We start from the raw sequence: 14,226 nt of genomic DNA on the forward strand, positions 1-14,226 counted from the left end.
TCACCTCCATCCGTTCCCATCTAATGAAATATAGTGAAAGAGGGATTCAGACTAGAATCTCATTAGTAGTTACTACTCATTTGAGGTCTTTTAATCCACTGTGGCTTCCTAAGGGAGGCAGAGATCCCGCTACTGCTTGCTGTCTTGGAAATTCCTCAGCCTGCTTCACTGCTTTACTTTAATCTGGTTTTGGTTCTAAGTGTGCAGCCTATTTCAGCTACTTGTTTGGCTGCTCATGGATTCCTAAAATTACTGCAGATGGATGGCTAAATGTCTCTTAGTTGTGAACTGAAACCTTCCAGTGCTAGAGCGTAGGGCAGCAGACTTGATGTTCCTTCAGTGTCTCTCCTTCAGAGAAGTAAGGCAGCTGATCCGGTATGGCTTGCACCAGATGGCTTACATCCCAGGGCTGGGATCCAGTCTCCTTTCCATTTCTGTGCAGGGAGAAACGATACAACAGTCTTAATAATTGAACATCTCTTGTTTGATGGTGTTATCACACATATAAATTCTTTCCTTTTTCCCTTCTTTTCTCCTTCAGTGCAGTCTAGCCTTATTTCAATTTTCAGCTCTTAGAGAGGCACACGTTTTAATGCAATGACTGTTTGCACAGGCAACGTTTGAACAGGACTTTACTGCCCAGTGTGACTCACACAGCTAATGGATCAGGAAAATATTAGCAACCATTTACTTTTAATTTTTTTCTGAGCAGCCGGGGCTGTGATCAGCAGAGAGTTACATGGCACTGCACAGTGTGGTGTTGGCTGAGCTTTAAAAATCGTATCTGGAGACTTGATGCCAAAGCACCCTGGAAAGGATCTGCAAATGCCAGTGTTGACTAGGAAGTAAGGCCAAGCAATTCTATCCAAAGTGCAGTGCACAAGTCAAGAGTCTTATTGTTTGCAATGATTGGCTCATGTAGTCGTGATTCATTGGGTGGTGGAGGCACTTATTAGTCCTTGCGTGGTTTATTGTAGGCAGCTTTAGCAGGATTTACTATATTGGAGGGCCAGGGCAGACTAATCCCCCAAACTACAGCAGGTCTCATGCTGTCACCTGCACTTGGACTTTATTTAGAAATTAATGGAGCATTAGTTCTTGAACCTGAAACAACACTGAGGCATTACTGCAGCAGGTACTAACCAGACTTGGTACCCCAAGAACCTCAGTGGGGTAAAAAAGAGAAGAGCATGAAAAGAGCATAAGTGCCTCTTTGTGAACTGCTCAGTCAGCCACCCATAATGATCACCCTTTGACAAAGGATGTCCTCTCCAGCCCCCATGTTCAAGCAGCAATGTTGTCTTGGCAACTTCAGGGTTAACATTGGTGGTATTGCCTGACCAGTTCAAGCAGCAGCAAAATAGGCTTGCTGGACAACTGGGGACTAAATTCACACTTTCCTAAGAAAGGTGCTACATGCCAAGAAGAATAATTAAGAGTAGTTGTACCAGGAGGTGACAGACCAGAGACATCTCCCTGTGTGAGGTGTCTGTATCAGCCCCTGTGGCACCCTCACTGCAAAATTCCTCCTACCTTCTGGAGAGGATACAGGTTGGGTGGCCTCATTGCTTTCATGCAAACAGCTGTAGTTACTCTCAACAGTGCTCCAGCTTCTGGCTAGCAAGCAAAAACCTGTCTGCCAGCTGTGCTGCAGTGATGCCATCTGGAGACACGTGACCTGAAGCTGGCCCTACAGAAGTCATGTGCAAGTGTTTGAGAGCACCAGTGCTGCCTTCTCAGCAGCTCCCCACCCCTTTCCAGATGGGGCTTCTCCAGAGCCCTGGCAGTGCGGATTCTCCGGTGCAGTGATACGAGTTCCCGTGACCTGGGTGCTGGATGTAGACCCTCAGCAGTGGCCAGTTCCCTGCTCTTTAGGACTGATTCTTTTTCTGCAAGTGCTAATTGCCTGTGCCAGCAGTTCTGCTGTTTGAAGTCTATCTGAACTCTCCTCTCCCTACCGTGGCTGCTGTAGACAATATCTAAGACGAGCTCCCTCCAGTGCTGAGTCACTGAAAAATAAGGAAGACTGTCTTAATCTGTTTCATCCGGTCTTCTGGCTTTTGCTAAGTGTCCAAGTAGTGCCAGGTGGAAGACTGGTGGAGCTCTGGGATGGCTGTGCCTAAAGCCCAGGGTTGAGTGGAGGAGCCTAATAGGGAAACCCTTAATGATTTGCCAGATAATGAGTTCTTCCCCTGCCGCCTTTCCCACCCATTCCACAGAAGCACATCTAGAGGCATGATGAAAAGCTGTATGAAAAAAAAATAGGCAAATTGCCATTCAATTATTTAATCTATTTCTAACTTTAGGGTTAGAGGATTTCAAAATCAGAAATGTCTGCTCAGCCTTCCCTCTTCAATATGGTTTATTTATTGTGCCGGATGAATACAGCATATGGAATTCTGCAAGGGAAGTCTGTCTATACTGCTATAATTAGCTAGCAATGGTGACAGCAGGCATCTTTGCTTCTTTATTATTTTAAAATTCTCAGCGCTGTATTATGGGATGAATTTTTACCACATCAGAATGCTAATACTTGGGAAAGCCTGTGGGTGCAGCATCCTGCTGCATTAATATAGCCTTCAAAATCCCAAAGTGATCCCAAGTGTGGCTGCAGTGAAATCAGTGGGATTACACCAGTAATGAATCTGGTCCTAGCTACAGAATAGACATGGAAACTAATCCTTCTTTTTTCCTGCTGCTGCAATTATTTAAGCAACTTACTCATGTACCTGAGGTCAAGTTCTGGGTGGCTGTAAATGAATGCTTGGCATTGTACCTCCCTGCACCAAGGGGGAACTAGATCCTTTTGCCTCCCTGGCTGTACTTAGTATACTGTATACACAATCTTTTAATGAAATAGTTCTCTTGCTGTAAATGTTGCCAGATCCTTTCTTAAAACTGTGTTAGTTTTTAAAAGTAAGCACACACAAAGCAACCCCACCTTTGCAATCCTTAATGAAGGCTGGGAGCCCCTTGCGGGTCCAGGTTTAGAGATCTTTGCAAACATTGGCTCATGCAGCCGCTGAAAACCCGGGCCACAAAATCCTAGTGCCAGTGCAGACACTGGGAGATTCATCAGAAGGGATGTTACATCTTTGCTATAGGACCATCTGAGTTCTCTAGGCTGTTGAGGAAGGAGGCATCGTAATGCTGAACATTTGCTGCTTCCCTCTTTCCCCTGCCAGAAGAGCCCATTCTCCACCCCTGACTGTCCTTGTGGGGCAGCTGGTGCCCAGGGAAAGGGATTCGGTGGGCTCTGTTCACTTACAGGGGTCACTCATTCCTATCCATATGCCAGGTGTGAAGTCTGGTGGGAGCAAACTGCAGCTAGGAGTGGGAAACACTGCAGTGTGCCCTTGTGCTGGATTGGAGGGAGGGACGACACAAATGGTAGCCGAAAAGCAGGCAAATAAACAAGGAGCAGGGAAAGAGAGGCGTAACTGGTAGAGTTTCAGAGATAAAAAGCTTGAGTTCCAACGTAACTGTCCAGTGCTGTGTTCCTCAGGGTATTTGACAGTGCACTGTAGAACTAAGCCTAACAGGCAGCGTACTAACCATCAACAGTCCCTCATCATCTGGAGAAGAGGGTCTTGACTTAGTTTGCCCTAAAGGGACTTTTTCCTTGTCTAAATCATATAAACAGAGCCAGGAGAGTCACTTCCCATGAGGCTTGTTATTTAGTGTTATGTAAGAAACAGAGTTTATGTGACTATAATTGCTCCGTGAGGTTGAGTTTGCAGGCAGCGCTGGCTAGGACATGCATTTTTGTGCAAGAGCCGAGCCCCTGCATGCCAAATCGGCCGTTTGTGTGTACAGCCACAGGATCTATGAGAGTAACAGACACTTTTGCAGATTTTATCTCCAAATGCGGCCTCTGGTATGTGTGCAGGGAGGCAAATGAGCAATAGTACTTTAAGACTTCTGGGCTGGTCAGACATGTAGGGCTGGAAATACAGGCAGGTACAAATTTTTTTTATTTAGAGGTCTCTCTGTAATTAGCTTAGTGTCAACTTGATAGTTGGCCATGGAGAGAATTTTTGACAGGTTAATATAGAACAGGAGCTGATTTCCATTTTTATAGCTCATTGTTGTTCTCCCTATTGAATTCCTACTATTAAACATATCCATTCCATGCCAGCTGGAGGTGTATACCTGGAAGGAGGCTGCCAAAGACAACCACCTTAGAAGGATTCCCAGATAGTTTGAGTGGTAGATGAGATCCTCTTGTCACTGTTCTGGAAACAGATGCGGACCTCAGAATCAATGAAGCGTCTCTCTGGCAAAAACATTTAGACTATGTTCCCATTATCTCTGTGCAGGAGAAGTGGGATGCTGAATGAAATTTGAAAAAACAAATACATGATTCAGGAAAGTCTATTCTATTTAAAATCAACAATGATTAAGCAATTCAGAAAGTCTCACCCTAAATGCATATCCTATCTGTTGATGGCCACAGATAAGAGGCAACGGCAAAGCAGAGATGACTTAAACTCTTGGCTTATCAGGGTATTAAAAAGCAGATTGAAATCTCTCTGGCTGACATCCAGTACGCAAGGACGCCAGCTTAAGTTGCTCATAAGTGATCTTTCCAGCTTGATGCTCAAAATGTAGCATGGACATCTGGATAGCATAAAAACAAACCTCAAGGAAAACAAAACAGCCCTGTGTCCAACTGAGGAGGCTGGGTGAATCAAAGAGAAGGCTTGTGCAGGCACAAAGCTTCCCCTGGAAGGACACTGGAGTGACGTCATGAAGTAGACAAATTCACATCTCTGTGTCAACCCAAGATGCTGCGTGATGCAGTGGAAAATCCTGGAGGAGGGACTGGAGGCGTACATGCAGATCTGCTGCTGAGTGTGCTGTGCTAGCTCCACGCTGCTGGCTTCTCCTCTCACTGTTATCTGTTTATCTGAGAAGCGGACTGCCTCATTAGGCTCCAGACTTGGCTAAGCCCAGCCAGTCATGTGGGAATACAATTAAAAGTCCTCTCTATTTTTCCTAGCAATTCCAGCACAAGAGTACAGTGACAAATGGCACATCACACACAGCAAAGAAAATGTCTGTACCTACAAAATCCCTCCTCCCAATGGTGTGAGAAACTATTGCAGTCCAGAATGGCGTGGCCGATGCAGACTTTCTGAAACATATACTACAAGATAAGTCCAGGGAGCAATGTTTTGTTGTAGTTTGTAGAATAGTGCCTGGCTGGGTTACCTTATGAAAAGGAAGAAATAAACCCCAGCATCACAAAGGTGCTGTAAAGAATTGCAGAATGCTGTGTCCTTCACCAGGCCATGTTACAGCATGTGAATATGAACACAGTGAGGCTGAAACTCTGCTCTACAGATGCTATTCATCAATGGTTAATGCTGGACTTCATAAAATTCAGTGGTCATGTTGGAAGAAAAATTGTTATGCTACTGCCAGTATTCTCTCTACATATGGCACTATTTCTCTCTAGCTAGAACAGAGCCCATGTGGAACAGAAGGAAACTGAAATCCTGCAGACAAATTCCTTTGCTCTTAACACGAGGAAGGCTCGTATCTGTGGCTGAGCCCAGCAGGCTGTGATTAGTCCTGCCAAGCTCTTCTCCCACGGCTCAACAAAAGACCTCCCTCCTCTGCCCTCCCCGCCTCGCCTTCCCGCTGCCGACTGCCTGATGGGTGGGCAGGGCTTTGCTCACTGGCTCTACTCCAGTTCAACCATCTTTTTCCACTAATGCTTCTTTGGAATGGACACTTAAGGCTTTATCCATGTTAGCCACGTGCAAAGACTTCTCCTGGCATCTCTGCTTGTAAGCTGATACAGAGACAGAAGAATACAGTGAAAGAAGAAGAGGCTGTACCACCACGGACTCGGCCGCCTGATGCTGCGGGGCTGAGCAGAGCGCGGAGTCGGAACCCTCAGGTCCTTCAGCTCATGAGTGGAGGCTCACAAGCCCTGGGGCACAGGCTAGTTACACCCTGAGCCGAGTCCCAAAGGCATGAAGCTGCGGAGGCTTGGGCCAGATGCAGCAGCCCTGGGAGACTTTAGGAATACAAGGTGTCTTTGTCCTATAGGGGGAAAGGGGGGGCTGATGCTGGAACCCCACTGAGAGAGGCAGTAGCAGCAAGTTTAGCAGCACCTAAACAAACCAAAAAACCCTTTGCCAGTTTGCTCTTGTTTTCTGGCAAACTGCATTTTTATATTACCTTTGGGAGCTGGAATGTTCCCTGGCTGTAATAAAAATGTCTGTACCTTGGTGAGGCAGTAAAGACTTTGCGTATATTTAAAGGGCACTAGCTTCTTTTCTAACAGCTTCGTGTGTTACAGACACTGAAAACAAACAGGCAATGGAGTCACAGGGCTCTAATTGTACTGTGATGCATTTGCGATGGAGAATATGGTCTTTGCACCTCCTTGTTTTGTTTTGTCACTTTGATTTGTCACTTCAAAACCAATTCTCCTTGCTTTTCATTAAAAAGGAACCCAAATGATAGACTGGTTCGGAACAGCTTCTTCTCACTCAAGGCAAGGTATCCTCTTTGCAGGAAGATTACCAGTCCAAACTGTGAAAGATGAGGTGGAATTAAAAAGTAAATATGCTTTCTTCTTCCAGAGGAATTAAGATGCAATACTTAACATTTTGGAGTTTTTTTGTCACTGTAAGTGCTTGGACTATAGATTGTTTTTTGACTAATGGGTTTCTCTCATAATGCTTTGACTCTGGGAGCTGATGTTTTACGGAAAGTACCAAGTAACATGCCAAAATATCCAGACATCAAACACTTTCTGCTAGAATTTGGATGGGCGCTTTTCAATAGGAATAGCTGAATCTGGATTGTCTTGGAATGGTCTTACAAGAGGTCGTCGAGGGGTGTCTGCCATTATCAAACATGGTTAGTCTTGTTTGTGTGTCATCGATTTGAGATCTCAGCTGCAGCTGCATGGAGGTCCCTTCCAGCCTAGATCCTGTACTAAAGTCAACATCATCAGGGTGGCTTTCAGTGAGGTGGGTCCAAAATTATCTGAGCTCCCTGACTGTATTTTGGAGCATCTCTGACAGCGTTGGTGCAAGATGCTTCTCTGGCCTTTCTACTGGACAGCTGTGCTCTTACTGAAGGACTGGGAACACTGCTGTACACTAAACTGGGGTAAGGTATGATTCTTCAGGGCCTCGAGGAAGTAGCTTATCTGCTCTGTACCTTGACTGCCCTATAATTAAAATATGTTCTGTGAACCTGAAGTTACCAACACTCTTTATAGATGGATAGTGGCTTTCTACTGCTGTTAGCCTGCTGGCTACGTTGACACATCTTCTAGTAGTTGTGGACATAAGCATAGCTCTCCTTGAGCTCCAGTTTCTACAGAACACTCTCCTAGATGATGAATTTGACCCTTGAATGTTGTACCTCAGAAAGTCAGGGTTTATGCTCATTATGTTCCCCCCATTCACGTTCTCTTACATTACGGCCATGCGGACTGTTCGCTCAGCGCTTGTCCCTAAGGTCTGACAAGGCTGTGAGAGCATCAAGGCTTCCTGAGATCTCATATGCTTGCTTTTAGGCACGGCACAGCAGTGAGATGACTCAAAGTACATACGTAGGCTTGGGGAAGATAACTGAGATAGCTGAGCCAACATGCCATTCTAAGACAAAAAATAATTTCAACAATGCATTCTAAAAAATGGTCCCATCAGTTCCCTGGGGCACCCTCTAATGGATCCTAATTAGAAGCTGTCACTTCTTGTTACGGGAAGGAAGGAGTGGTTCAGCTTTCCCACCCCTTAACCTCGGAGAGACTGAGATGAGAGCTGCCCCTAGGAATTGCTTCATTTAGGGCACTTTCACTCCTCCAAGAAATTAATGGGGAATTTCTGTGCGTGGTAGGGCAGGCACCTCCTGGAGGCGCATGACACGCAGACACTTCTAACGCTGTAAATTCAGGCACGTACATGCACGGACGCCTGCTTGAGAAAACGTTATTTTTTAAACATTTATGCCTGTCATTTCCCGACTCCTGCTTCAAGCTCCTCTCCTGCTCAGCCCATACCCTCCAACATTTACGCACTGGATTCCTAGAGTGGGTCTCCCTGGAAGGCACTTGCAAGACCCATAAAGGCTGTAGGGCTGCAGTGTCCTGCTCAGCCAATTTCAGTGGGTTGTGGATGTTCCCAATTTGATCAGTAGGTTTTTAAAAATTGTTGTGAAACCTCAACCCCTAAACAATAAAGCCTCCGCTCTGTTCCTACCGGCATGTTCCTTACATCCTTTTCAGACACTTGGTTTCTTGACAGCTTTTACATAACCTGGCTGAAAACACCCTCACAGCCAATTAAATGCTTGCTATGAAATCCAAAGCTCTGATTAAAAGGATGGAGCTTTCCAGGACTGCAATATTTGCGCAGATGGTTAATACTCATGGCTTGCTCTACAGGCGGAAAAGTGGCATTTTCTTTACAAGTACATACAGTCTGAGCTTCCCCATGGGAATTGCTTGTTGTGATCAGATTATTATTTTAAAGCTATCATCAGATGTGATCACCCATTGGATTAGAGGAAGCAAGAGGAGATGATCAGATAACCCCTGAGGCACAAAGCATTTTGAGTTGGATTTGAAGAGAGCCATCACCTATGGTCAATTTGTTTGGCTCAGGGTGCTTCCCTCCTCCTCTGTATCTTCCTGAGAGTAAACGTACCTAGTGGCTGTGGACCTTTAGAGGTGTGGGATGTTATAGTAATTTGCTCAAGGAAGTGTCCTCTGAACGGGCTGATGTGACAACCCCTTTTCAGAAAAAATGCATGGTTAAAAAAGTGCAAAAGTGAATAGCAGGTAAATATGCAAACTAGGCCTTGCAAAATCATCAGGGTGTCACCTTTTCATCTGGTACACTGAAATCTCTGGCAAAGAGAACTTCTGATCTCTCCCAGTCAGACAAGCATAAAGATCTAGTCAGACTAAAATACTAAATACAAATAAAGCACAATAAAAATGAACTCTCTGAAGATGGGCGTGTGTGCCATGGGTCTCAAAACAGAGACTTCTATTATGGGGGAATGTTCCCTAGAATAAGGAAGCCCAAACTCATTGCTGTTATTTTCCCATCTTTGTGAACAAGCTTGCTCTGATTTGGCTGTTTATTACGAGTGCTCTGCTGAGATACCCTGATCTCTTTGGGGTCCTGCAGTTGTTTAGCCTTCCCTGAAAACTGGAAAACATCTCAGAATAGCAGCTAAAGCCCTTATATTATTTTTGATGTGGAAGAACAGGACCAAAGTGGGGGATTTTATCTCTGACTGCAGGGGAAGTGGGATCAGCTCTCAGTTTACTGGGATTTCACTAGCAGGCCACACAACGTAAATACTGGCAAAGCACAAGCAAGAAGCAAACCCTTTGACCCGTTGCTGGGGCTGTACTATTCATCTGGCCCTAGATCTGGTGCAGAAATATGGAGCTAAATCTGTAAATGAGTTTATTACAGTGTAGAAAAGTGCTAGATTGCAGAAACTTTGTAAATCAGATCTTTCTCAGATAGGCATTCCCTAATTCAGGATTTTAACCTTTTCCAGAGCCCTCTCTGTCAAAACCTCAGGAATTCCCAGTGTTTCTCAGGCAGGAACCAGCACATGAGGAAGTAATTAATGAGAGCAGGAGGGGGAAAAAAAAATGTGCTGAAGAGAGGCAAAGCTGAGACTCAAATCCCTCATGCCACAGGCTGCCTCCTCAGTCCTCAAGATGCAGACAAAAGACATTCCAGCTCCTGACAAACAGCCTGAAGAGATGCTGAAGCATTCAGCAACCCCCCAGGATGTTTATGAAGAGAAGCTGTTGGACAGTAAGGCTGTCTGATGCATGCGGCCTACATAGGGTAGGTGGAGTGTCTCTTGAACTGAGGATATGTGAATTAGCAACAGGATTATTCTCAGTCCTACATGCAAATGATCCATGGCAGACACAGGCTGCACGAAGCATCGCATTAGCGCTATTCTGGTTTTCAGAAAGAGCTAAGCTGTGAGTCTGGAATAATCAGTTAATTCATGAAGGAAAGTATATAATGTTTTCTGGAAGCTGTCCTCAGAAGCAGGACTATTAGCCAAATCACCCGATTTCCAGTAGGCTGAATCTCGCCCTTATTCTGGCAGACACCTCAAGCAACATACCAAGTCCACTTGAAATGTTTGAAAAAACCCCACCATAAAAAAAAAACTTTGCTACTTTGGATAAATCATGACCTTACTGGAATGCTGTGCCTCAGTTTTCCCACCTGCAGGTTAGGGAGACAGGAATGCCATTCAACTATTTCCCAGCAGTACTGTAAAGCTCATTTGATTAATATTTATAAAACCGTGCATGATTCTTGGAGGGGAATTGCTGCTGAAGAATTAATTGTGATGCTTGTTGCTTATTCCCCAGATGCCTGAGGTATGGAACTTGGCAGATTCTGGAAGAAGTATCCTTGTGAGCTCAGATAAGAGATGAGCCAACCTGACAGTCAGGCTGTTGGTGCAGGCAAGATTCATTATAAACCTGGGGGTCTTAAATAGCGGATCTAAGCTCAGAACATGGGCAAGGCTCCAGAAAGCTTTGTCTCTCCCATGAAGTATAGAATCAGAACAGTTTGGGTTGGAAGGGACCTTTATCTAGTCCAACCCCTCCACAATGAGCAGGGACATCTTCAACTAGATCAGGTTGCTCAGAGCCCCGTCCAACCTGACCTTGGAGGTTTCCAGGGATGGGGAAGTAGAACTGTTCTCTCCTGTTCCTGTCTGTCATCTGCTAACACAGCTGTGCATTACATACCTGGATAAAACAAGTCGGACTCTGCCAGAAGAGAACAACCCACGTTAAGGGCAGCTGCTTAGGAGAGGCTAAGCCACCTAGAACACCTTGAAAAAGCCTAACTCATCTTACACCCTTCTCTTTGTACTGGCCTCATGCCTTTATCAGCCCACATTTTCCCGAGAAGAAACCACTGCCCTTAAAAACCTTAAGGTTTTAAAAAACTCATTGGAAGATGTGCTCCTTGGTAATTGGTGCAGGTGTCCCCCGTCTGCCTCCCGTTGGCAGCAGGTGCCCCCAGCAGGGGCTGCGGGTTTAGAAAAGGGAGGGGAAAAATAAACACGTGGGAAAGAGCTCAGTGACTCCAGCCTGCTTGAGGAGGGGGTGAGAGGAGCCCCGCTCAGCCCCGGCGCCCTGCGGGCGAGGAGTGTGCGGGACACCCCGCACCAGCCCGGGGGCGATGCGGGCACGGGCTGGGTGCCCCGGGATGCTCGGGGGAGAAGGGATGCGGGACATCCCGCACCAGCCCGGGGGCGATGCGGGCACGGGCTGGGTGCCCCGGGATGCTCGGGGGAGAAGGGATGCGGGACATCCCGCACCAGCCCGGGGGCGATGCGGGCACGGGCTGGGTGCCCCGGGATGCTCGGGGGAGGCGGGGTGCGGGACACCCCGCACCAGCCCGGGGGCGATGCGGGCCGGTGTGTGCCGGGGTGCTCGCCCCGTGTCGGGCGGGCTGGGCAGCGGGGAGCCCCGCGGGGAGCCGCCCGCTCGCCGGGGCGCCCCGGGACGGCGGCGGGGGGGCTCCGGGGCGCTGCGGGCCCGCGGCCCGCCCCCCTCCCGCCGCAGCCCGGCTGCCGCCGCCGGTTTCCTGGCCCCGCTCCCGGCGCCGGTGCCGCCGCTTCCTCTCGCAGCTCCGCGGGGAGGCGGCAGAAAGTGCTTCTCGTCCCGCCGGCTTATTTTTTCCGGTCGGTGCTCCAGAGGGGGAGGTGGGAAGAGCCAAAAGCGGCGGTACCCCCTTCCCGCCCCACCTCCGCTGCAGCACATGGGAAGCAAAAGTTTTCCTCCTCCTCCTCCTCCTCCTCCTCCTCCTCCTCGTCTCTCCCCGCCGCCCGGGCCGGTCCCCCGGCGCGGTTTGCAGCTGAGGGATGCGCTGGCGGCTCCTCTCGGACACCGGCGTTGGGCTGCGCTTCGCTCCCAATGGCAACGAGGGATAAAACGTCGCGGGATCGTCCGCCGCTTCTCTGAGGGCTGGAAGGGAGCGAAGGCGAGACTTTGATCGCGTCTTGCAGAGGGATCTGCGAATTTGCGGAGGAAAGGGGCTGTTGGGTAAAAATAATCAGATGCTTTAGCAGCGCCGGGGAGGCAGTGGTACATCGCTTTGCTTCGGCCCCATCATGGGCACTGGCATATGCTCGAGGAGGCAGAAGGGGCTTCTGCAGACCGGGTTTTGCCTGGTGACTGTGGCGTGTTTGGGCTCGGGAGTTTTCATGTACAGCCACTTGCAGCAAAAGGTGCAGAACGCTGAAGCCCTGGCCCAGAAATACAAACAGCAGCAGGAAGCGCTCTCTGCCCAGCTCCAAGGTGAGTGACCCTCTCCCTGTGGGTGTGCACCCACGCCGAGCTGCCCCCTCTCCCAACAGTCCCTGCTGGTGGTTTTCCCGTACAGCCCAGGGACAAGCAGGGTGCCTTTGCAGAGCAGGGTTCAGCTTTTGGCTTTAAGGATCTCTAAAACGATGCTGTCACCTATTTCCTCCCCCCGCTTTTGCTGTCTAGAATTAGAATAGCTTAGAATTGCTGCTCGCAGTAGCAAAGGGAACAGAGTGTGCTGGATTGGTGAGTTCAGCTGCATCGCGTCTATTCCATTTCATCTCCCCGCGGTTCCCTTTGGCTGTAAAGACCTATGTCATTCTAAATGTGAAGCAGTAAAAATGCAATTAGGGCTTACAGAGGCTGGTTGGGCTGGCTCCGAGATGTGGCTCTGCTCTCCAGCCCGCAGGAGCGTCTGTTCGGGAAGCAAAGAGAGAGGCAAGGGGTCCTTTAGTAAAGTTTGTCATCATACTGCGTCCTGCCCGTTGCCTCTGCAAGAAAACAAACCTGTCTTCTCAAGGGATTGATCTGTGACTGGAGAAGTCTTGGCAGCTTGTTTGGGGCTGATGGATGCTGCAGTACAGAGCTCCCTAGAAAGGGGGGAGAAGGAGGAAGAATTGGGTTTTCTGAGCCCACTGACCAGCGCTTGGTTCCGCTGGCAAGAGCTACCAGAAGGAAAGCATAATATGTGTATTCCCCCTCCCCCTTTCCCCCTCACTTGTCCTCCTTACATAAATGTCTAACTGTGAGAGAATGACATCTTAGCCCATGGAGAGATCGCAGTAGGGAAGGCTGAGGACACGTGTTACTCCATTGCTGAACTCTTACCTTCTTTGTCTAGTCTGTCATTTTAGCCTTACTGTGGCTGCCTGAGCTAGGTTTCCAGCACCTGTCACCAGATCTGGAGTCTCTAGCGGGATTTGCTGAGCTCCCTATAGGGAGGTTCGGTGGGAATCCACTCCTTGGTAGCAGCAGTTGTGCTGGTAATGCTGGAGGATGGGTTGGTTCTGGGATACCCACAGAATGAATTTTATGTGGACAAAATACTGTTTGCCTGTGGTTCTAGTGACTCAAGGTCAAGAGGTCAAATTAACATTTTATAATCTAAACCCACTTGTTAGAAGAAAGTCTTTAAATCGAGAGCTCTTCCTCAGGCTCAAACAAAATATGGGGTCTCCATTATGCCCGATGTTGCCATACCCAGTGACGTTGTTTCTCTAGCCTGTATTGCTGGGGGATTCTGCAGATCTCTGATTCAATGTGTGTGCCTTTTAAGGTTAAACCTTTTCTGGTGCTTTTGTGTGCAGTGTGTGATGTGAATGTAGCATTGTACATATGCTTCTTGTGCTCAGGGCAGATTATTCCTACCTGTAAACTGGGAAAGCAGAGTCTGGTGTATGTATTCTGTTTGTCTCTCAAGGAAACATGCTTTAAAAACCAGTCTTGTGAATTATCTAGTGTGTGTATAGGCTCACTTCTATTATCTTCTGTTTTGCTTCCATTTCTCCTTACTCTATCACAAGGCAGTCAGCTACAGCTCCTGATGTGCTGCACGGTCCCAGCCACGGCAATGTCCACCTGCATCCTGTGTTTCGGAGATGCAAAGATCGGCAGGACAGAAGTTAGCCCACATTCCTTTCTGGTGTGTCAGCACTTCTCACTTCTCTTCGAGAGAGTGGCTCGTTCTTCAGAGAATAAGATGACAGCAGTAGCCTCAGGGAAGGCCAGTTTTGGGAACAGCAGCCTCAAGCAAACCACTGAGACAGGCTCATAGTATTTTTTTTTTCACCCGAATATGTTTGAGTGGCAGAGGTGTAGCCTGTTGCTGGGGTTTCTAACCCTCTGTCAGTCCTCCCAGTCCTAAATACAGCTGTTGCCAT

General features: G+C 47.9%; 1 protein-coding gene across 3 annotated transcripts in view; it reads left to right on the forward strand.

Annotated features, from left to right (window-relative positions):
• Positions 1-11,794: 11,794 nt before the first annotated feature.
• Positions 11,795-14,226, forward strand: part of LOC104045954 (Golgi integral membrane protein 4) — a 38,290-nt gene continuing 35,858 nt past the window's right edge. For 2 of the 3 annotated variants that reach the window (XM_064470007.1, XM_064470008.1), the window contains exon 1: positions 11,797-12,340. In XM_064470007.1, coding sequence (XP_064326077.1) covers positions 12,154-12,340 — 187 coding nt within the window. In that variant the 5' untranslated portion in view covers positions 11,797-12,153. Of the gene's footprint in view, positions 12,341-14,226 lie in introns of all 3 variants that reach the window. The other variant, XM_064470009.1, reaches the window with a different exon arrangement.

This window comes from Phalacrocorax carbo, chromosome 20, assembly GCF_963921805.1.
Source record: "Phalacrocorax carbo chromosome 20, bPhaCar2.1, whole genome shotgun sequence".
Classification (NCBI taxonomy): Eukaryota; Metazoa; Chordata; class Aves; order Suliformes; family Phalacrocoracidae; genus Phalacrocorax; species Phalacrocorax carbo.